The sequence below is a fragment of the Pelecanus crispus genome, chromosome 22, assembly GCF_030463565.1.
Source record: "Pelecanus crispus isolate bPelCri1 chromosome 22, bPelCri1.pri, whole genome shotgun sequence".
In the NCBI taxonomy this organism is placed as follows: Eukaryota; Metazoa; Chordata; class Aves; order Pelecaniformes; family Pelecanidae; genus Pelecanus; species Pelecanus crispus.
Genome location: NC_134664.1, coordinates 1,154,202 through 1,174,995, shown reverse-complemented (window position 1 = coordinate 1,174,995; position 20,794 = coordinate 1,154,202). Strand labels below are relative to the sequence as shown.

The 20,794-nt window shown below is 47.6% G+C and overlaps 1 protein-coding gene and 1 non-coding gene across 6 annotated transcripts in view; both read right to left on the bottom strand.

Annotated features, from left to right (window-relative positions):
* UBAP2L (ubiquitin associated protein 2 like) overlaps nucleotides 1-20,794 on the bottom strand; it is a 31,479-nt gene that overhangs the window by 3,489 nt on the left and 7,196 nt on the right. For 2 of the 5 annotated variants that reach the window (XM_075724547.1, XM_075724548.1), the window contains exons 5-25: nucleotides 19,944-20,112; nucleotides 19,512-19,607; nucleotides 18,781-18,826; nucleotides 18,383-18,495; nucleotides 16,603-16,677; nucleotides 12,988-13,040; nucleotides 11,420-11,505; nucleotides 10,786-10,957; nucleotides 9,732-9,933; nucleotides 8,229-8,506; nucleotides 7,776-7,948; nucleotides 6,601-6,790; nucleotides 5,957-6,011; nucleotides 5,319-5,493; nucleotides 5,044-5,116; nucleotides 4,150-4,345; nucleotides 3,955-4,043; nucleotides 3,187-3,240; nucleotides 2,444-2,525; nucleotides 408-625; nucleotides 214-319 (exon numbers count right to left, since the gene is read on the bottom strand). In XM_075724547.1, the coding sequence (XP_075580662.1) occupies nucleotides 214-319; nucleotides 408-625; nucleotides 2,444-2,525; nucleotides 3,187-3,240; nucleotides 3,955-4,043; nucleotides 4,150-4,345; nucleotides 5,044-5,116; nucleotides 5,319-5,493; nucleotides 5,957-6,011; nucleotides 6,601-6,790; nucleotides 7,776-7,948; nucleotides 8,229-8,506; nucleotides 9,732-9,933; nucleotides 10,786-10,957; nucleotides 11,420-11,505; nucleotides 12,988-13,040; nucleotides 16,603-16,677; nucleotides 18,383-18,495; nucleotides 18,781-18,826; nucleotides 19,512-19,607; nucleotides 19,944-20,112 (2,701 nt within the window). The remainder of the gene's footprint in view (nucleotides 1-213; nucleotides 320-407; nucleotides 626-2,443; nucleotides 2,526-3,186; nucleotides 3,241-3,954; nucleotides 4,044-4,149; nucleotides 4,346-5,043; nucleotides 5,117-5,318; nucleotides 5,494-5,956; nucleotides 6,012-6,600; nucleotides 6,791-7,775; nucleotides 7,949-8,228; nucleotides 8,507-9,731; nucleotides 9,934-10,785; nucleotides 10,958-11,419; nucleotides 11,506-12,987; nucleotides 13,041-16,602; nucleotides 16,678-18,382; nucleotides 18,496-18,780; nucleotides 18,827-19,511; nucleotides 19,608-19,943; nucleotides 20,113-20,794) is intronic. The other 3 variants (XM_075724551.1, XM_075724552.1, XM_075724550.1) reach the window with 2 other exon arrangements.
* LOC142595782 (small nucleolar RNA SNORA58) lies at nucleotides 2,628-2,762 on the bottom strand. The gene has a single exon (XR_012831803.1). It is a non-coding gene; the product is annotated as a small nucleolar RNA SNORA58 (small nucleolar RNA).

The following is a 20,794-nucleotide window of genomic DNA, read 5'->3' as shown; positions in this document are numbered from 1 at the left end:
GTACTCCTCAAACCCGCTCCAAACCTGGATGTGGAACAAACCCTGGCCTTTCCAAGGAGAATAAAACGACCTGCGAGTTGCACCATGGCTGTTTTCCTCCCTTACTGCCGGAGGCGGTAAGGCAGCAGTCCCCTTACACGGCCAGCAACATTGTGAACAAGCCCTACTACTACTGGTAACTGCTGCCGAGAAAGATGCTGTCGGGTCTCTTACCAGTGCTGTATCCATGAGAGCCATAGCCGCTGGGCTGCTGAAAAGGGGTTGCTGATGCATTGACGCTGACATTCACACCATGCTGCTTGGAAGAGGTAGGAGCAACCTACAGAAAGGAGAGAAGCAGAATGAGGAAAGGCTTTGCTGTGTTGCCCTCCTGCCTGAATTTCAAGCCCTGCCTCTGGGAAACTCACAGGGAACACGGCGGGCCCGTATTGGAAGGTGCTGGGGAGCCCTGGTACCCCTGTGTAGTACGGCAGACTGGTGTAACTGTAGCCAGGAGGCAGCGCTGGGTTCAGGAACGTCTGCTGCGTGGTGTGGTGAGTCTGGGTCTGGCTCTGCTGAGGCTGGGCCAAAGTCGTTGCAGGAGCAGGGGAAGAGGCATCACCTCGGCCAAATTTTGTTAAGTCACCTGGAGATAGAATCATCGAATCATTTAGGTTGGAAAAGACCTTTAAGATCATCCAATCCAACCATTAACCCAATGCTGCCAAGTTCACCACTAAACCAATTAAGGGTAGAGTAGTGATTAATTTCAAGTTTCCTGGCTTGGTGGCTAGATTATTTTTTAATGAAACTAAAAACTAGGAATCATTAAGGTTGGAAAGGATCTCTAAGATCATCCTACTAAACCATGTCCCAGAGTGCCACATCTACCCGTTTTTTGAACACTTCCAGGGACTGTGACTCCACCACCTCTCTGGGCACAATGCTTGACCACTCTTTCCGTGAAGAAATTTTTCCTAATATCCAATCTAAACCTCCCCTGGCGCAGCTTGAGCCCATTTCCTCTCGTCCTGTCACTAACTACTTGGGAGAAGAGACCAACCCCCACCTCACTACACCCTCCTTTCAGGCAGTTGTAGAGAGCGATAAGGTCTCCCCTCAGCCTCCTCTTCTCCAGACTGAACAACCCCAGCTCCCTCAGCTGCTCCTCATAAGACTTGTGCTCAGAGGGGAAGGGAAACCTACAGCAGCTAAGGTATAGTGCTGCACCGCCTGCTGTCAGCCTACGATCTGGCCCTGGATAAACCTGCCACTGGCTGCCTGCGCAGCAACAGAGCCCAGATGCTAGAGCTCTCCCTAAGCCCTCTCCGTGCATCAGCAGCAGGCCCGAACACAACTCAACTCCTTCCAGAGCCAGGCCCGAAGCAGGGCAGCAGCCTGGCAGCCCTGTCCTACCGGCAAGTCAAATACCTTGCAGCTGAGGATGTGTGAATGGCCCCTTTTTACAGCAGGGCTCACGCCTCCCTCCCTTGCTGGTGGCACCAAATCAAATGCTGCTGCAAAGGCCCAGCAGCCCGCAGAGAGCACTCGGAAATATCGCCCCTCTTCCCAGACTGGGCACTGCGTGAGGGCTTGGCTGCAGGGCTTGGGGGAGCTCCCTTTGCTGCTCTTCACAAGCACCTGCTTGGCTCTCCCATGCAAACACTCTCCCTATTCAGAGCTCACACAGTAAGCCAGTGAATTTCTCAGTGCTGCCCCAGCTCACAAGTGAGTCCAGGATAGCCACAAACATTAATTATCACTGACATTAACTTGGCAAATTACGCATGCAACAGTGCCGCACTCTGAGCCTCAGATTTCAGCCACAGTGTGCCGGGCAAAAGCACTTCCGCACAAGCAAGCTCCGGCTGAAGAAGGGGAGAAGTGGTGCTGGAAAAAGAGTGACCCACAAAGTGCAACAAGTCCTAAAGCACGTGAAAGCTCAGCACAAGCGCTGCCCACTGCAAGTCAGCAGTGTGAATAAACGCACCACCAAGGTCAGCAAGAGATCAGCCAGGCACTGGGCATTTGGTTTGAATTTGACAGGTCCTAAATGCCCTGTTTTCTTTCTCCATGAGACTGTCACATAGATAAACTTAATTTCTCCAGATTTTGTGTTTCTTTGTATTTTTACTCTAAGAAGCACTGCTTAACCCCTGCGTCACCACAACCTGAAAAGCAGTTCCCCAGTTTTACACCTCTCAGATTCTTTCAGCCCCTCCTTGCTCCCTTTCCAACTGCGCATCGACTCCTACTTGTCCGCATCTTCCTGCTAACATGCCTCAACACGACCAGATGATCAAAGGGAAGTCAAGAATTTAGCTGCTGAGAAACATGCTCCAGACCAAAGGCAGTGCAGGAGGCAGGGGCAGATGTAGCTCCAGCGGACAACAGCACAGGGACCTAGCAAGCAGCAGCATGAACACCTGATGGGATAGGTGATCAGAGCAGTCTTTTTCCCTACCAGAGTATGGATTGCTGCTCAGGCTGCCATCTCTTCCAGTCAGCGGGGTGGTGGGTGTAGGGAATGGGATGCTGTAGTAATCCTGAAGGATAAAAACAAAAGGAGAAGTTGTTTTATGAGCTCTGTCCAAAGACGCAAAGCAGTATCTTTTGGAAAAGACGGATTTCTGGACTGCAGCCACTAATTATGTTGGAGTATTGCAGTTCAATCAGCCACATCACAGCTGATCACAGCCTACAGCAACCCCAGGTTTTTGTAGCATGCACCATCCCCCTTGTCTGGCTATTAGGAGAACCAGATAAGGTCTACTGGTATGCAGTCCTGAAACTGCCTGGACTTACCCCTCCACAACACAAGGGACACATGTCATATTGCTAAATAAAACCCATTCTCATAGAAGTATTTAGTTCCTGCCTCTTTCAAGGATCAGAGGCAAGTATTTACAACAGCTCCTCATACCGCTGTCGGGCAAAACAGCTCTGCCTGCTGTAGTTTTCTATTCCCTAGCCCCAGCATTGATACCGCTGTCTGAATAACGAGTGCTCCTAACTCTCCAAGTGCAAAGGAGTGACTGATTAAATCCTCACTACTGCCAGGGAGAGGTGCATCTGTTTAACACCCTGTTTTGACAGCTCTTCACGACTACCTCACAGCCTGGCCTATCTGTGTACACAGTGCATGCAGCACCAGCGAGCTGTTAGACCAGTGGAAGTGGTTTGTCCCTGTCAGTCTTCAGTACTCACCAACGGGAATCTCGTCTGGAGCATTTGCAAGTCATCATATCCATACACCTGTGGCTAGAAAAAGAGCAGGAGATTAGGTTAGGAACACAGACTAGATAAAGACACTTCCCTAATTTTAGATTAAACATTTAGATAAACATTAGATAAAGCCAGAAGCAGATGATCAGAGGCTACACAATTACCTAGGTGCAGGCAGCCAGCATTCACTACCGCAAGACTGACACTGCCAAGAGTCTTTTTATGAGCTGCTCAAGTGAAGAGTGAGCACCAATGCCTGGCACCACTGCTCCAGACCACAAAGGCACTCAACAATTTTCCTCTAGAAATTATTCCAACACCAAAAGCTGTCCTCACCTTCAGAAGAGGGCTGTGACACACCCCTAGACTTCATGGCAGTCGCCCTCCTTGTTCTGACTGTTTGGCCTTTGCAATACCATGCTGCTAAAACAGCTCCACACTTTCATGAGCCATGCTCTGACCAAGGGCTGTTACTCCCCAAAGGTTGGGGAGGCTGTAGAGTAGAGGCAGACAGAATCTGCTCTGCAGTGACCAGAATTACAGACATTTACCCCCACGGGCACACAGATTCCCTCTGCTACTGTTTTACAGAGAACAGCAGGTCTAAACTCTTCCCATCCAAGGTAGTCCTGCTGGGCTGATGTTACAGTTTCTCGTTTCTCTACTATACTACATCACTCCCTGCTAGCGGGGCACAAAGCTAGGAGGGATCTAATAGCATGACTGCAAAGAGTCGGTCGTCCCACTCACCGGATAGGCATGTAGCAACCCTGGAGCCATGATGTACGGATTAGGCAACAATGGTGGGACTCCAGGAGGGAGATTGGGAGGGGCTTTTCCTGCAAAAGGAAGAGAAAGGAAAAGTTCCACAGTGAAGCAAACAGCAGAAGCTGTCTCTCCTAGCCCCCGCACCCTTCTCCTGTTTAGCAGTACCCAGGAAAGTACCTGATGTTGTTGCAACAGAGCTGCGAGTCGAGGCAGTCACTGTGGAGTTACTACTGAGGCTGAGGCCCAGGCTGCTGACACTGCTGAGACTGGATGAAACGCTTACAACTGGTGGGGCGGCTGACACTGTGCTGGAGGAGGTGGAGAAAGTGCTAGCAGAAGAATGGAGGCTTGCTTCACTCTCCACACTTGTGTGCTAGGGAAGGAAGGGAAGAGAGTTAGGGGACCAAGGCAGATATACCTGAGTGCAGAAATATTGCGGGACGCTGTCTACGCAGGATATTGCACAGCTCTGTCTGCACCCGGATGTTCCTGCAATGAACTTGGCTGCTGCAGGCTACAAAGAAACCTGCTTTGCATCTGGCTTAAGTCCAAAGTCCTGACAGCAGCCAACCCCTAATGCGTCCAAGCCTCTCAGGCGGCTGTGTCCCAACATGTCTATCTGCCAAGAGAAGCAGGGCTGAACACCACGTTTGTGGCAGGGAGATTGATTCTGCTGCAGAAGCCAATACCCAGGGACTCTGTACTGCAGGACCTCCAGCAGTATATACATTTGAACATGTGACACTCCATCAGCCCCCAGTTTGCTCTGCCATCTGGTTGCAACTCTGCAGCACTTTCAAGAGTTCAAAAGAAGGCTCAAAAGAAGCCGCTGCTATGTCTGAAATGGGCAGGGTGTCAAAAGCCTTGAGCCAGAGGTGCACAGACTGGGTTCTGACATAACCCTCTGTCCTCTCTCCACACAACATCCAAACTCCAGCGGGACAACCAGCAGCCTGGCAGCTCCTGTCATAACTGCAGACCCCGCTGGCCACACACCCAAGGTCGGGCACATCAGCAGACCTATCTGAGCAGGAATGGGGGTACCCAGTACTAGAGCACACCTAGACTCACCAGAAGAGTTGAAGTTGATGTTCGCCCAGAGGATGTGGATGAGGACAGACTGTTCTGCTGGGTGGGTAACGTACTGCGGAAAGAGGAATAAAAGGTTGTCAAGCCAAGGTGCAAGAGTCACCATTGGTAGCACCAGGCCAGATCCCGCTCCCCGTCTACTTGGATGGGATGAATCAACTCAGTCCTCCCTACTGCACGAGACAGACTTTGATGTCTACTACAGATCCCTGCTCTAGTTCTGCTTCTCTAGAAATCCATCCACCGTGCTTGCTCACCTGCTGAGTTGGGCAGTGGTTGTACTGGGGAGTTCCTCACTGTGGCTCAGGCTGCTCAGAGCTGTCGAGTGTTGGCTGGCTGTCGTCAGCAAGGACGATGCAGATACCCCATCATTGAGAGGCGTGATACTGGGAGCAGAGGGGGAATCAGATTTCACTGCGGGGCCTGTAGCACCTGCGAACAAAAGCTTTGGATTAGGGGCAGCTACTAGCAGCTCCTGGAGGGCAAATTCAGAGGTGAGGATCAGCAAAGGCTCAGCTAGAGGAGCTGGGAGATCTGGGGCTTCCCTCACTGCTGCCAACCAGTTAAACACTTGCGACAGCGTGATTGTGTTCTGTGTCTCACTTTACCCCACCACTGCCATCAGCTCTGCAAAGAGTTTCAAGACCTACAGGTGAGGTGCCTTTCACAAACAAATCAGAGTAAATTATTGTCATCAGGGAGTGACTCATGAAGGATCTCATGGATCTGTCAGCAGAAAGCTGAACATTTCAAGGCAAGCAAATAATCTGAGTGGCAGCAATTAGTCCATCAGGGAAAGAACTTGCTATTAGCACAGATAAAGCTTTTCATCCAAAGCAAAGAATATGAGCAGTACAAGAGACTCAGGACACCCACTGCACTGACAGACTCTTACCTTCAACGGCCTGTGTGGTTTGTAATGGCGTGGGTTGTACAGAACTGAAACCATTCTGAGGAAGAAGAGAAAAAGAGTACTGGGCATTGCAGCTGCTCATTTCCAGAGGCAGATCTACTGTCATCCCCCTCCCACACTCCCTCCTCAGTTGTGAAAAAGGCATGCTACCAAGACATGTCACCAGACTGCGTCGTGGTCAGTCCCAAGCTCAAGTAGCCCAGTGCCGGCATGACCCCCAAGCGAATATTTGAGAAAGCAGCACAAGAAGTTTCTCTGCTGCTGGTAGTTAGACTGGCTCAACACCCTCAACCCAAGTTCATTAGCCAAAATTGGTGTTACTGAACTTGTGTGCAGCATGCAAGAATCGAATCATTACAACAAAACTAAATCCTTAACCTGAATGCCACTCTGCAGCATGGTAATTATGTGTGACACAACACATGGCCTGCAACCAACTTAACCGCTGCTAACATAACTAAGGGCTCTGGCAGCAGCCAGAAGAAAGCTCTCATCAGAGTCCACAAGCCACGTGGTGAGGCTGGAGAATCACAGAAACACTTGATAAACCACTTAGCTTCCCCCGAGACAGTGCTTCACATGCTACGCTGACTCAGCACAAAGGATGAGCAAAGCTATTTTCCTACCTTGGCCTGGGTCAGATCTTTCTGGGGCGAGGAGGAGATTGAATTTGGGTATCGCCTCGTCTGGGTGGATCTCTGTTCGTACAGTGGTCCCTGAGCGCTGTTCTGGGAGGTAAACGTTGCTGTCTGTATTGTGCCGCTCTGGTAACCAGACTCCTGGCTTTGATTGGACGAAATTGTGGATGAAGATTCACTACAAAGGCAGGGGGAAAAAGTTTATGTTTTCATAGAAACATAGAATGGTTTGGGTTCGAATGGACCTTTAGAGGCCATCCAGCCCAACCCCCTGCAGTGAGCAGGGACAGCTTTAACCAGACCAGGGTGCTCAGAGCCCCGTCCAACCTGACCTGGAATGTTTCCAGGGATGGGGCCTCCACTGCCTCTCTGGGCAACCTGTTCCAGTGCTTCACCACCCTCATTGTAAAAAATTTCTTCCTTATATCCAGTCTAAATCTACCCTCCTTTAGTTTAAAACCATTACTCCTTGAGTTTTCCTCCAAAAGAGCCCTGCTGTAAGCTGCTGACCCAGACTGTAGGCTCTGCATTTTAAATCTTCAAAATAAAGGGCCCCAAACATCAGCATAAAGGCACCACACAAAGCAGCCAAGCAAACCAAGCAGAGAACCATACCCAGACAAGGGCTAGCCCAACCCCAGGATCCTAGCCTGGCACCGAGCTTCAGCCTTGCCTCACACACTGCTGTGCTCTGGGTGACATTTCATGAGCTGCCACCACTCAGGTCCCAGCACTCAAGGGACTGGCCAGATCCTAAGGGTCAGCCCAACAGAAGATAGAAACACTTCGTTTTGGCAAGGCTTCATCACCATAGATACACCTACTCCACTGCGTCCCTGTTTGCCAGGCAAAAAGCAGGACAAAACACACAGAATCTGTTCACCAGGGACAAGGAGCAGTCACACTGGGGATTCCCCTCCTGTGTTTCCAGCAACACAGTTTAACAGCAGCAGGAAATGTCTGCTTTCTGTATAAGTACCACAGGACAATCAGTCATAGAGCTGCCTGAATGAGTCTGCTGGCAACTTATGCTTTGCTGTTGCATACATTGTCCCCCCTTTGTGACCACAGCACAGCCAGAAAGGGTCTACTAGTATGCAGCATAACTAAAGTCCACAGAACCAGCTACCTTCCAAAGCTACCCGCCTCTGCCTGGCCCTCACCTAGCCGTGCTGGTGTACAGGCTGCTTTGAGATTGGCTAACAGCAGCACTTGTTGTGGGCGTCGATTCATACTCCGCAAGAACAGGCTCTGAACCAAACTGTAACGCCCCAAACTGCAGGTTTAGCCCTGAGATATCTGCTGAGCCAGGCATTTCCACCGCAAGCGCAGGAATCTGCAAGGGAGGAACAACAGAAAGGGTCAATCGCTCCCTGGGACAAGCACAGAAAATGACTTTAGTATCCACATTTCCCAGCACATGACAGTAGTTACAGGCTTGCATCCTCTGAATTACACTGTTCAACCCAGTCAGGCAAGCTTTTCTCCGTCACCCCCACAAACACCCAACGCTAACAGCAGGAAGGCCAAGCCCAGCCCTTCCCTCACCAGCCCACACTGATTTTAATGCAGCTCTAACACAATACAATGTCCCCTTCCCCACCATCGATTTGCACCTTTGATGTTAATGATGCTTTTTTCTTTTGCTGCTTCAGCTTCTGCTGTGCTGGCTGGGGACTGGAGGACTGGTTGTCCGATGACCCTGGGGACATCTGGGGAATGGGATTGGCTTTGCTGGGCAGCGGTGAGGAAGGGGGTGCCGGCACGGTTGTGGAGGCAGTCACCACAGGCTGTTTCTCCTGCATGAACACTTCTATCATGGTTGAAGTTGACGTGAAGGCCTGACGCTTGGTGAAGGGACTATGCACGGAAGAGTCTGTTGGATTCTTGAGATCTACCGGGGGAGACAGAGTAGAGTGAGCAGGATTTGTTTCCTTAAAACTAAATCAAGTTCTGACACTTCTCAGCATCAAGAAAACCATTTCACACTATGACTCTTCCTGGAGCCTGTTAAAATCAGAGAGCAGAGAACCCCAGCATCTCCACTCCCAGCCTTGCGCTCTCACCACCATCAACGCCAAGCCTTTTAAGCCCTTCTCCCCTCAGCTCCCTCCACCATCTCTACGGGACAAAGCAAGCTTGCACAGCAGAAGTCCTTGATCCTCCAAGAAAAGCTGGACTTCAGAGTCCCTTGTGTGGAGGCACTACATGTTAGATTCCTGCACGGGCCTGACACTGCTTCCTTCCCCCTCTCTGCCAACATTGCTGCATTTCGTTGCCTGCTCTTTCCCGTGCAAGTCCTGGGTATCCTCCAAGCAACATCACTGAGGGCTGCCCACCCTCAGGTCTTTGCACAACTGCACCACCCTCCTCCTTCGCCTAAGCCTTACCGCAGCTTATTAAAAAACAACTTCTATTCTCTCTGACTCTCCTCTGTAGCTCCTTGTCTGAAAAGATCAGGAGCTGCCAACGCTGACTGTTACTAGGACAGGGCTTGATTTTTCTTCAGCTTAGATTTGAACCAGAGCCATTTCCCTATAGCAAGAAATAAAACGCACAAGCTGAAAGAAATGGCACTAGTACTCGACCACAGGAGGGCTCAGCATCTCATCTGAAAAGCAGGAGCCTCTCTTAATCACTGTTTATTCTCTCATGCCAGCCCAGAGGTAGAGTTACTTCTCGGCATTCAACAGTCACCAGAATCACATTCCTTGAAAAGATAACATCAGCTAACTGACAAGTGTCAGGGAACTATTCTCCAGAGGTGCCCACTTTCAGATCCCTTCTGTTACACAGCTTTACACCAGGAAATAGTTCTGCACACTGTGAGGGTCTTGGAAACACCAGATACCTGGCCCTGAAGCTGGCTGGAATGACCAAGAGGCAGACAGATTCAACTGTTCTAAGTATAAAAGGAACAAGGAAAGAGTCGCACGCTATTACATTTTACTCTCACAAGCTTGCACCCACGGTCCTTTTAATTTCTCCAGCACAACTGGCTTGGTTGCAAACTTGTGATCTGGCCCTCTGCTGAATCCCTCACACTGCTGCTTGCAGTGTGTTTCTGCAGTTCTGGGAGAACATGCTCCCCTTTGGGGAGCCACGCTGCTTTTCCTTACCATACTGCACGAGAGACGAAGTCTGCGTAGTGGATCCCATGTCCCAAGAAGAAGCAGTGGTGCTCCCACCAGGCTGGGTGTGCTGAGCAGCCAGCTGAGCCAGAGCCTGGGCTGTCTTGAACTGCTCCAGGAACTGAGAACCTGTGGTACTGCTGCCTTTGGCCTCCCCGACATCTCCAAACCCTTTCCCCAGCATGCTCACCTGCAACATCAACAATGAAATAACAAAGTCAACATCTCCCTTGGCTTGGAACTTGGCTCAGAGGACAGATACATCTCTTAACATAAGCCTGAACATGCTGTACCCTGCTGCTTTTCACTGGGTGCCTCAGCTTAACACTCTTGAGCTCCAGATGCCCACTGGCAAGGAAAGCTCATACTTCTCTCACAGCCTTTATCGCATGTGAGTGCAGGTACACTTATCTGTTGCCCAACCCGTGGCATTTTACAGTGCCATGAAGGCTTACAAAGAAAGGTAACAGATAGGATCTTTAAAAAAAAATGTACTAAGTTATTCACAAGCATTCAGTTGCACTAAAAAAGACAGCTACCAGGAGAACTTAGCTTTACAGTTAAGGTGTTTTTCAAAAATCCTTCCTGAACTATCTCACCATTGAGTGCACAATTTTTATTTCTTTTGCTGAAGTTACACAAAGAAGCATCTGCCCAGGTCGGTGCACATCCCCAATTCAGATTCAATGCCTTCTTCCTTCACCTATCAGTAGATGCCAGCATTTCATCCCACACCAAACTCCCAACAATTTGCATGCCCTGGACTGCAAGAGTTTTTCCTTTCCTCTGAGCAGGCAAGAAGCATGTGTTGCAAGGGCAACAGGGGAGGAATTACCCCAATTATTTCTAATTAAGCAATAGACTTCATGCCTCTTATTTAGAGCAGACAGACAAATCATCCAAGCAGAGGATTCTGCCACCCACAAGAAGCGAGCAGGTGTCAGAACTGTATTTCCCATATTGCTCAAATGGAGGCAGAGAACGTCAGGGAAACGAAGACCTGCCAAAACCCGCACACTGGCAGAGACCAGTATTTCCTTACCATGCTGTGGTGAGAGAAGGAGTTACCAGAGGCAGGCTGGGATATAGCACTCTGCTTGGAATTGCTGAACACCAGCGGCTGGGCCAGGGAAGGAGCCTGGGACGACTCCAGGTTTGTTGACTCATTCTCCATAGAAGAAGGTGTCTTTCCTAGCAGGACTGCAAGATCGATTCTGGGTAAAGAAAGAAGATAACCCACTGAGGTTAACATGAGCTCTGTCACACCTCTCACTTCCATTACAGCTGTATTCTACCACCAACCTCACAATTTATAGCTTTTACTTTACAAATTGAATGAATCTGCAGAATGTTAACTCACAACTGCCAGTAGCAACCTCAAAAGGACAGAGACCAAGCAAATCCTGCATAGCCTTCTATTTTAAAGCATGCCTTCCATTAATGTAGCACAGCAAAATGCCCCCAGGTCTGAAGAACCAGCAGCAGAGCCTAGGAAAACTCTAATCCAGGATTAGGACCTGGAAACTCATAACTCAACTTTTCCATTTAAATCCATCTCATCTTATTCAGAGCTGCTGCATTTTAGCTAGCTGGCAAGGTTTCGTCTGAGATGGCAAATTGCTCTGGGCCTTGTGTGCCACTTTTCCCACATAAACAACATTGCCATGGGCTATCACCTCTGTCCAGCTGTGATTGTCACATTCTCAGCAGGCAGAGGCACTGAAGACACATTGGAGGCGGTGAAGATCTTAGTCTCAGATAGCTGAAAGATTAAAAAAAAAAGGGAAAAGAATCCAAAAGTGAGAACAGCATCTTGGGACTCCAAGTAAAGCACACAAATGTTTGAGACAAACAGCCACAGAAAGCTTCAAGAAACTCAAGTGTTTAGACTTAAGCTTCTCTAATATTTGGCTCCCATCAGAATCAGCTTCTATTTCACTTGTTGCTTCTCAGGCAAGTGCACAAACCACCTGTCAGTGGAAGAAAAACCCAAATCCTCCTACAAATTTCCTCTAGTCCACAAATCCACTAGGGCTGCTGGGGTCTTAGGTGCTCTGAATTGATGGTACGCAGCACTGATCTGCAAGCCCACCGCACAGGTACGTGCAATCATTGCTAGAGAAGTCAAAGAAAAAAAGCTTCAGACCCATAGTTAAGCTTCCAATGATCTTGGCCTCACCTGGATGATCGGACCAGAGACCAACAGATCTACTTCAACTATGGAAGAGAAAATAACATTGCTAAAAAATGAATGAAGGGGAGGTTTAATGACCACCTGCGATTTAGCCCAGAACATATCTGAATATGAACAGCTTTTACTCCAGACTGAGGAGCTGCCAGCAACTAAACTGCAAGAGTTTAGAAACAAAATCAGGAACCCCTGGGAGCATATCACACACGCGGAAGGCAAGAAGGGCTATCAAAGGCTCTCTTCAAGCAGAGACCTGACTGAACAGACAGAGAAGCTGGTTGTGTCTCCAAACACAGAAGCACTTCCTTCAGACGGTGTCTGGAAAGCAAAAACCTTCCCTTTGTGCCTGTTCTGTAGGCTTAGCAAAAATGAGCATGCAAAACTAATACTACTACTAAAAAAGCCCAACCCCTCTCCTGTCTGCAAGAACAGAAGTTCTCCCTTGATTCAAAGAGGGACTGAAGCCCATTTCAGGAGAAACTGATACAGAGACATTAAAAGCAGGTGATAACAGGATCCCGTCTTCCCTGAAGGAGACCCCAGGCAGACAACAAAAAGCAGCGAGACATGCCAAAGAGCAGAAGTCAGAAGGTAAAGCCAAGACCTTCTGTTCAATCCAAACCACAAGGACCAGCTGGGGCACATGACATATGCATGAAACTGCTGCCACCTCCTCCATGGCACATGGTATGGGTCAAAGGCAAACCTTCCCAAAATGCCACTCCACTGGAGAAGCAGAGCATGAATCTTGTGTAGAGTCAGGCCAGTTTATGGAAGAATTCAATCACGCAGTTGCAGGGAATGAGAGGACCAGACTCGATGCCCCAGGAGATCCCTTCCTGTCTTGGACTCCTATGACAAGCTCTACTACACACGTACTTTAGGAGCAGTGATGTTTACTTCATCATAGCTCCTGGAATTGGGAGCCTGGCTTGGGCTATGCCCATATTTTGGGGAGGATGGGCTTTGCGCTCCTCTCGTAGCTGTGTGTGTACAAACAGGACAGCAGTCTGTAGCAGATGCATGGAGGAGAGGGGTTTGGAGAGTACCTACATCTTCATTCCAGTCCTCCGTGCCCCATTCTTCTGTCGCTGCCCTCCACGCACCTACAAGGATAACAACAGGTAAAGAAGTTACGCGTGCATCAAAGCTCTACCTCCAAGAGCCAGGGAAGCACTGGGGAGCTTTGCAAGCAGCTGAATGGATTTCTGTTTGCCAATCGACAAGTTAAAGCAGTCAACCCCAACCCACAATTCATGGGTAAGGCTACCACAATGGGATTGCCTCAGCCTTGCTCAGGCAGGCTAGGCTGAAAGAGAGGGACCGCAGGGCTGGCAGCTAGGGCAACGCACACACCCCGACACCGAACAGGGAAGCTGAGCTTGGCAAGGAAGCCCCAGCATCATCCCCAGCCTCCCTGTCCCATTTTCCTGATTTCCCCTTGTACTGCAGTAGCTGCAAGTTTCTGCACCCATGAGCAGTAAGTGTTACCCCAGCAGGTCGGACAGAGCACCTCCTTCAGGGGCTTCCTGCCAGCTCTTGTGCAGGACCTCACCACCCAGTTAAACGTTAAGTTTCTACAAAACCCAGGGACAACTGAACCATTCACATGGTTCGTCTTCTCCCCTGCCCCCCAAAAATGTTGAAACCTCACTGCACCAGGATGTCCTGTGCACAGGCAAATGGGAATTGGAAAGGAAAATTTAAGGAACTAAGCAATTCCTGCATTTTCTGTGACCAATTTCAGAGAGATGCTCAAAGTGAATAGCTTAAAGTATCAGGGAGAAAAGCATGAGATTTCAGCCACAATCCAGCACAGCACAATTTGTAAGAGAGCAAAATTTACAGGGGAGGTGGGGGGAAAAAAAAAAGTTTTGCCTGGCCGCATCTTCAACTTGTTCTGTCCCTCACTTCCATCACAGTTTAACCTCAGTACTTTGAATATTACATGGCAACTTCCGAATCCATTAGACAACTTAAACTTTGGTGTGGGAGGAGAGCGAGAGCATTTTACATCCCAAAAAACTCAAAGCGTAAAAACAGCCCTGTTTTGCGCAGCTTGTTTTCAGCCCATGCAAACCAGATCAACAAAACCCGGCACAGCCAACAGGTTTAATCCTGGGGAAATTTACAAGGACGGAACAAGTTGGCATCAGCCCTTTTATAAGCCTAAAGCCTTTTACAGCATAAAAACATAGCATGTAGGGAACAAGAACATTGTGGATTCTTCAGTGGAACATAACCAGGCTTGCTGAGATTTTGGAGGCAACAACACACCAGATCTTCCCATATACACTTTAATTATGAGGCCAAAACATGCAAACAACTGCTTGTCTAGAAGTGGGGGATTTAGTGCATGAAATAAGTACATTATCAGTGAATTATTCTTTTTTCATTGTTGTTTTGTTGAGTGTTTTGTTTTGCCTGACAAGTTGAGCCAATTCAAGAAGCCTTCCTGGATTTTTTTTTTTTTTTTTTTAAATATTCAAGTTAGAAATACAGATATTAATACAACACAACTTCCTTGAGTGCCAGGAGTCTCAAGGTACACTACCCCTTCCTCCCCAGCCAGAAGCATCAGGAGTTCAACACATTCAATGCAAAACACATCTGGGGTTTAAAAACCCGGATTCCACCGTTCCTTAAATTTTTTTTTGTGCCGTCACAGCAGTAGTGGGAAGGCTCCTTTCCAGATTTTCATGGATCAGACAGATCCTACCAGCTCAACCATTACCCAAGAGGTGAAGTGGGAGCTAGAGGCGCCTGGGACAGCTGCAGCTGGCTGGGGAGAGTAGGAAGCTAGGAAAGTTGCCCCAGGAAGAGTTTGTGCATGTAGGAACATGGCACAGGGCGCTCTCAGTCTTTCTCATTTGGGGGAAATGAGAAGAAAAGCAAAGCAGTGCAAAAAGCAGAAGGAAATCCTGCAGACGAAGAGCAGGCATTGATAGGGCTTTCCTGGCAAGTCTGTTTCTCCAGTACTGGGCACCTATTCAGCATGGCTTGTGCTCCTTGCACACAAAGGGACAGATGGAAAACCAAAGACCTGTGATGTACAAGCAGGCATTCGCCAGAAATGCTCCAGAAAGCTTCCTAACCAGCACAGTCTGTTTAGTTTTTTTAAAGAAACTGAGTGTATCTCTCTCCATCAAGCTCTTCCAAAGCGGAGAGCTGCAACGCAAGCAACACCCTGACACTTCTAACACCATTTCAGAAGTGTCGTCTTCTGAACCGCAATCCCTCTCTCTGCTTTAAGACAGCCCTTCAAAGAGCTGCTGCTCTTTAAGCTCCTCAAACCAGGGAAAGGGAAAAAAATAAAATTAAGTCAACAGGCATTTGCAAATATGAATGCGCTGAAGAAGAAAATCCCATTGTGTCTTCAAGATTCCCCCCCACCCCCAATACACTCTCTCTTCATTTTAAACTGGGAGATGAGCAACCAGCTTGCTCCTCCCACAGCCTATCAGGCGGTCTGCTGCTATCTCAATGGCTGCGTACATGCTCCATGCCCCAGCCTGGCAGGGTGACAGGCCCCAAACCCCCCACTCTGCACCTCAAAGGAATGTAAATCCAAACAAAGTCACAGTTTGGCAAAAACACAATGGCAGCACTGGAGCAGATGGCCTTGTGCTGCCTGCAGGAGTTAAAGATTAACCTGGAGGCAAGAATCAGGAGATACTCCAAAGCAACAGAAGCACTCCAAGCATGTCTGCCTCTGGGCCCCTGTGAAACAGACTCTACAGCCTCAACACTCCTCCTGTCCTGACCTTCAAGAGTAAAGTGGCAAGTTCCTCCAGAAGGGCCCTACGCCTTGACTTCCAGACCTCGGGTTAGATGGAGGAGACATTAGTCAAACACGATTTTGGCCTTGTTAAGGATGCCAACACGATTTGGCAGGTATAAGGCAAACTGTATCGTCTCATGGGCTTCATAAGGCATAAAGGTGTAAGAGCATGAAATAAAGTGGCCAGGCACTGAGCAGCTTTGCCATCAAGCATCCTGGTCACCTCAAAATCCACCGTCATCTTCAACTGCAGGGCAAGTCTGCTCAGGTGAAGAAGAGCAGCCAGGCAGCAAGAGCATGCCAAAGCAGCCATCAAGAGCATCACTCACCCAGAGGTAGCTGTAAGCAGAGGCAAAGCACTGAGATAGTTTAGCCAGACTAATTCCCCTTGCAGCATTGTTTTGACCCTAAGCAGAAACATAGCAGAGAGGCCAGCGAAGTGATCACTGCAGAACCGAACTACCGTGCAGAGGAAATGGCACGGGGACAACAGCAAGTCACAGCTTTCTGTATGGACAAGCGAGATACAAATAAGCTGCCTCACGCTTCCTCCCCTCAGGTGGGATACACAACTAAGCTGCCTCACACTTCCTCCCCTCAGGTGGGATACTCTGTCATCAGTGCTGTGGACACAGAGCTGCTCAGGGTACCAAGAAGCAGTGGCTGAAGTTAAAATTTACATAATCCACAAGAATTTGGGTTAACCTCTCCCAATTTACATTCAAGGTGTCAGCATTAGTAAAAGCACAGTCAGAATAAACATCAAATATTCATTAAAATGAACAAATTAAGAGAGAGAAGAATGACATATCCACAGATATTTCATTTTTAAAAAAAAAAAAAAAAAAAAAGCTATAAAGTAAAGGTATCCGGGGCAGTTAGTGCACCTGGATGTATCGTACCAGGAGCAGTGTCAAATTTTCGGGGATAATTTGACCCCTCACCCCCAATGAAATCAAGTCCTGAAACAAAAAAAACAAAAAAAAACAAAAAAAAAAGAAAAGACAGACAACCAGTGAAATTTTGACTTAAAGAAGCGCAGGTGAGTTTCAATGCCTCCATTTACACCAGTCACATTGTACCTGTGGATATTGTTAATTTAAAGAGATACCTGTGGCTACTAAAATGGAAACAAAACGACCACGCATGACACAGGTGAACAGCATAGCTGCACGATAAACTTTACAGCTGCCTTGTAGTACTAGAGCAAATTTGAGTTCTTCCATCAGAAAAATCTTCAATTCCCCCCAACCACTTTGTTCCACAATTCCACAAAACACCAACACAGGAAAAAAAAAAACCAAACCAAAACCAAACCGCACACAGAAGCCTGTTCAGACTAGACAGTTAAACTTCCAGCACCTAGAGCTCATCCACTCCCATCCCTTTTTCCTCCAGAGACAAGCGTACTCATTGCCCTTAATACATGGCTATACTACTCTCTCCGGTATTTAAAACTCCATTTCTCAGTCGATAAGAAGATGATCACCCAATCTCCTAGCATTTTACAAAACCATGCTTAGTTTTTTTTCCCCTTTCAAAAGAGCTCTCCATTTTCTGGACCAAAAAACCCCAAACAAACAAAAAAAACCCACCACCACAAAAAACCACACCAAGAAAAAAACACCAAAACACAATCCAACCAAAAACCCCTACACTAACAATGTGTAGTAAAAAGGTATCACAGTTTACAGTACTTTATTACTTTATTTCTCTCTTTCCAAAGCTACCAGTTTTTCAGCAAATACAAGAAATATGGAAGTGGCCTAAAGCAACATCAGTATGGTTGTGAATGCTTCTTATAACCAAGATGTGGTATTTACTTGAATGCTCAAAAATAATGGAAAAATAGCTTTACTTCACAGTGGTGCAAGATGCCTCCATAAAAAAAAAAAAAGAAAGAAAGAAAACCAACCCACTCTTAAGAAAACCCACACAAACAGACTACTTACGATTAAGCATTGTCCCTTGCGACTCTGTGCAGTTATCACACTGCAATAATCTGAGTTCACTTGTGTCTTGCAATAGTGCACATACTTGGAAAAAAAAAAAGTACCATTTTTCCAATGCAAGAGAATGTACAAGGGCAGACTGGCGTTCAGGAACCACCCAGTGAAGAAATGTTTGCTTCAAACAGGCAAGCGATGAAGATTTCTTTTCAGCTAGCTTTCTGTAACAAGGTCTCATCCTACGGCAGTTCGAGCAAGGTGGCCATGAAAGAGAATGCTCCCCGTATCGAAATCAAGAGCAAGACATCTGAACTCTGAGTAATATTCTCTGGAGGATGCACCAAATATCAGGAGAACTTGTGTGTGTTTATCACACTGCAGTTTATAAAAAGACTCTTCCAAAGCGGCAGCATGGTTACTACATGGAAAACAAACGGAAGCAAGTGTTCCTGTGCCTCTGCTGGGCAACAACACACACAAGCTCACACCAGAACAATCATCCAGCTCCCAATCTCCAACGTGGTCACCCTAATGGATACAAAGGCACCTCTGGGTGCGAAGAAACAGGGTCACTGAAATCCATCTCTGAACTAACAACCCATTCCTCTGTCCCTGAGCCAAAGACCTACCCAGAACCTCCTCAGCGCAACTGGATGGACACAAAATCCACTTACCCTCTAAATACAAAACAGCGAACACACACATGAAGACCACTTACTTGTGCCATCATCTGGCTCAAAGCTGCCAGTGTTGTTCCACGTGTTGTTGTTGCTATTCCCGTAGTTCTCATCCGTGCCAGCCGGCTCGGCATAGTCAGCTGGGTTGAAAGTTCTGTAAGAAATACGAGGATGGAAATGTTTACTCCCTCTCCCTAAGCATTTTAAAAGCAACTGGTTTTATTCAGACCATGACACATCTCAAAGAGTCTCAAAAGACAGTTCTCTCAGCAGAGGCATGCTTCAGCTACACCAGCCATTGCAAATTTAAGTTAGCATGATGGAGTTTTGGCTTCATTAACAAAAAAAGGAAAATCAGAACACAAATGACTGACACAAACAGTACTATTCATGCACAAAGACTTTTATTTTTGCTGTGGTTTGTACCAGTGAAACCTACCCCATGCCTTGAGCTGAAAATCTTCCCCCTCGCCTTCCAGAGCCACCTGTAAAATATACACACGTACTGCTGAGCATCTCCCTTGGCTCTGCATCACCAGGAAAGGAAACATTTCAACAACATATGGAGTTCTGATGCCCAGAATATGAAAGTGGTGAGGATCTTCCTGAGCTGATGTGATTTCCAGCAGCGTCTTTATATGTATGGGAATGACCTCAGCTGGCACAAACCGTAAGTACCGGACCTCAGGTTCTGATTTCTGCAGCATGTGTCCTCAGCAACAATTCCTGAGCAGCACAGATTTTGTGGGAAAATGAATTTCTGCTGCTGAATATTTGAAACCCAAGACAAGCATTTGCACAGCAATGGTGCTCAGAGACACATGAGCAAGAATGAGGAGGATCCAGATTCTGTTGCTAACAAGCATTTGGCCTCACCTGCCAAATAGTCACCTTAGTTTCTTCAACTTCCCACCTCTATACAATAAAGTCCTATTTTTTCTAACTCCACAGATGGGATGCAAGAACAGATACTGTTTCTAGCATGCTTAAGGTGGGGAAGCCACGTGTAGGCACTAAGTGTAAGCATAAGAACAGAAAAAAAATCAAGTGCTTATTTTCAGTTTGGCAATTCCTCCCATAAAAAGAGGCTTTCAAACCTCATGGAGGAGATAGATCTGCTGATGTAATTATTTTCCTCCCACCCCCTCTGACCTCAAACCCCATGTGTACCTCGGCCTCGGCCACGTCCCCGCCTCCCTCTTTCTGTGCCTCTTCCAGAAGATCCTCCACTCTTACCACCGTCTAGTCCATTCTCCTGGCCCCGAACTGAAAGATAGAACAATGCAAAGACAATTTCAAGATTCATCCTACTTTAGGGAGGATACAAGACCAGACCTCAAACACCAAAGTGCAGTGGCTGTGTGGGAGACCATGCTGCCAAACGCTCCCATAACTTCTTTTATTTAAGCTGACGGTATTAAGGGTATCGCTCAAGGAATCATCTCAGACAGGGGAGCATGAAACAGATTGCCACACGCAAAAGGATGCTTTTCCTCAAAGACATGTCTGACCAAGAAGCTTTACTGATAGCTTGTATGCAGCACAAAGTGCCTCGGTGTGCACCGTGACAGTTACGGGTGTTATTAAAGGGCAGGTCCATACACTCTCTTCCACGGCTGGCACCTCGCCCCCGCCTCGGTGGCCCACCACGTCGTCTGCTGAAATCCCGATCCCTCTCCCGGTTTTCTTTGCTTTCTTCACTGGGTTCTGTCTGTCCACTCTCCTTCTGTCCTGAGACACCCTTCTTCTTCCCGACCATTTCCCAGGAATGCTGAAGGTTTGCAGAGGGGAAAGGAGTTAATCACAGTTTGACTGATGCAAGATGCAAATACATGCATATTTAAACATGCTACAGAGAATATAACAAGGATCTCCAGAAAAATCGTTTCCAGCCCAATTTTTTTTAGAAGAGTCTATCAGCCTACACACAGTACAGTTTCTTCCTTCGAGGAAAGCTTTCTTACAGCTGACTGGCATGCAGTTTCAGGTAACAGGAGACAAGTTATTCTATTTCTGCAAAGATCTACTAAACCTCTTAAATAGAGCAGACATAATACTTACTCAAGATCAAAGCGTGGTTAGATTTACCCTGTTTAGGGGAAAAAACCCAACCCTGCCATTTCATATAGGTCACTGTTTTGGGGGTGCTCTCAGAATAACCCAGGTAAAGGTTCCAAAGTCCTCTGCAATCAACATTTCAGTGTAAGTTATTCTCTCAGATGCAGAGTGATTTAACAAAACCCCTCCCCCTAAACAGCAGCTCACAGACAGAGGAGTATCACAGAGTTTATACAACAGGCAAGTTCAAGTCATCCCAAGTTCAACTGTAAGAAGTTAAGCATGCCTCCAGCTTACTGCTGTGGGCCCGCATTGGTTTATTTTATGACAGTCTGCAGTGGTTTCATACCCTTAAACTGATGCTGCACACTGTTAGAACAATTAAAAATAGTCAC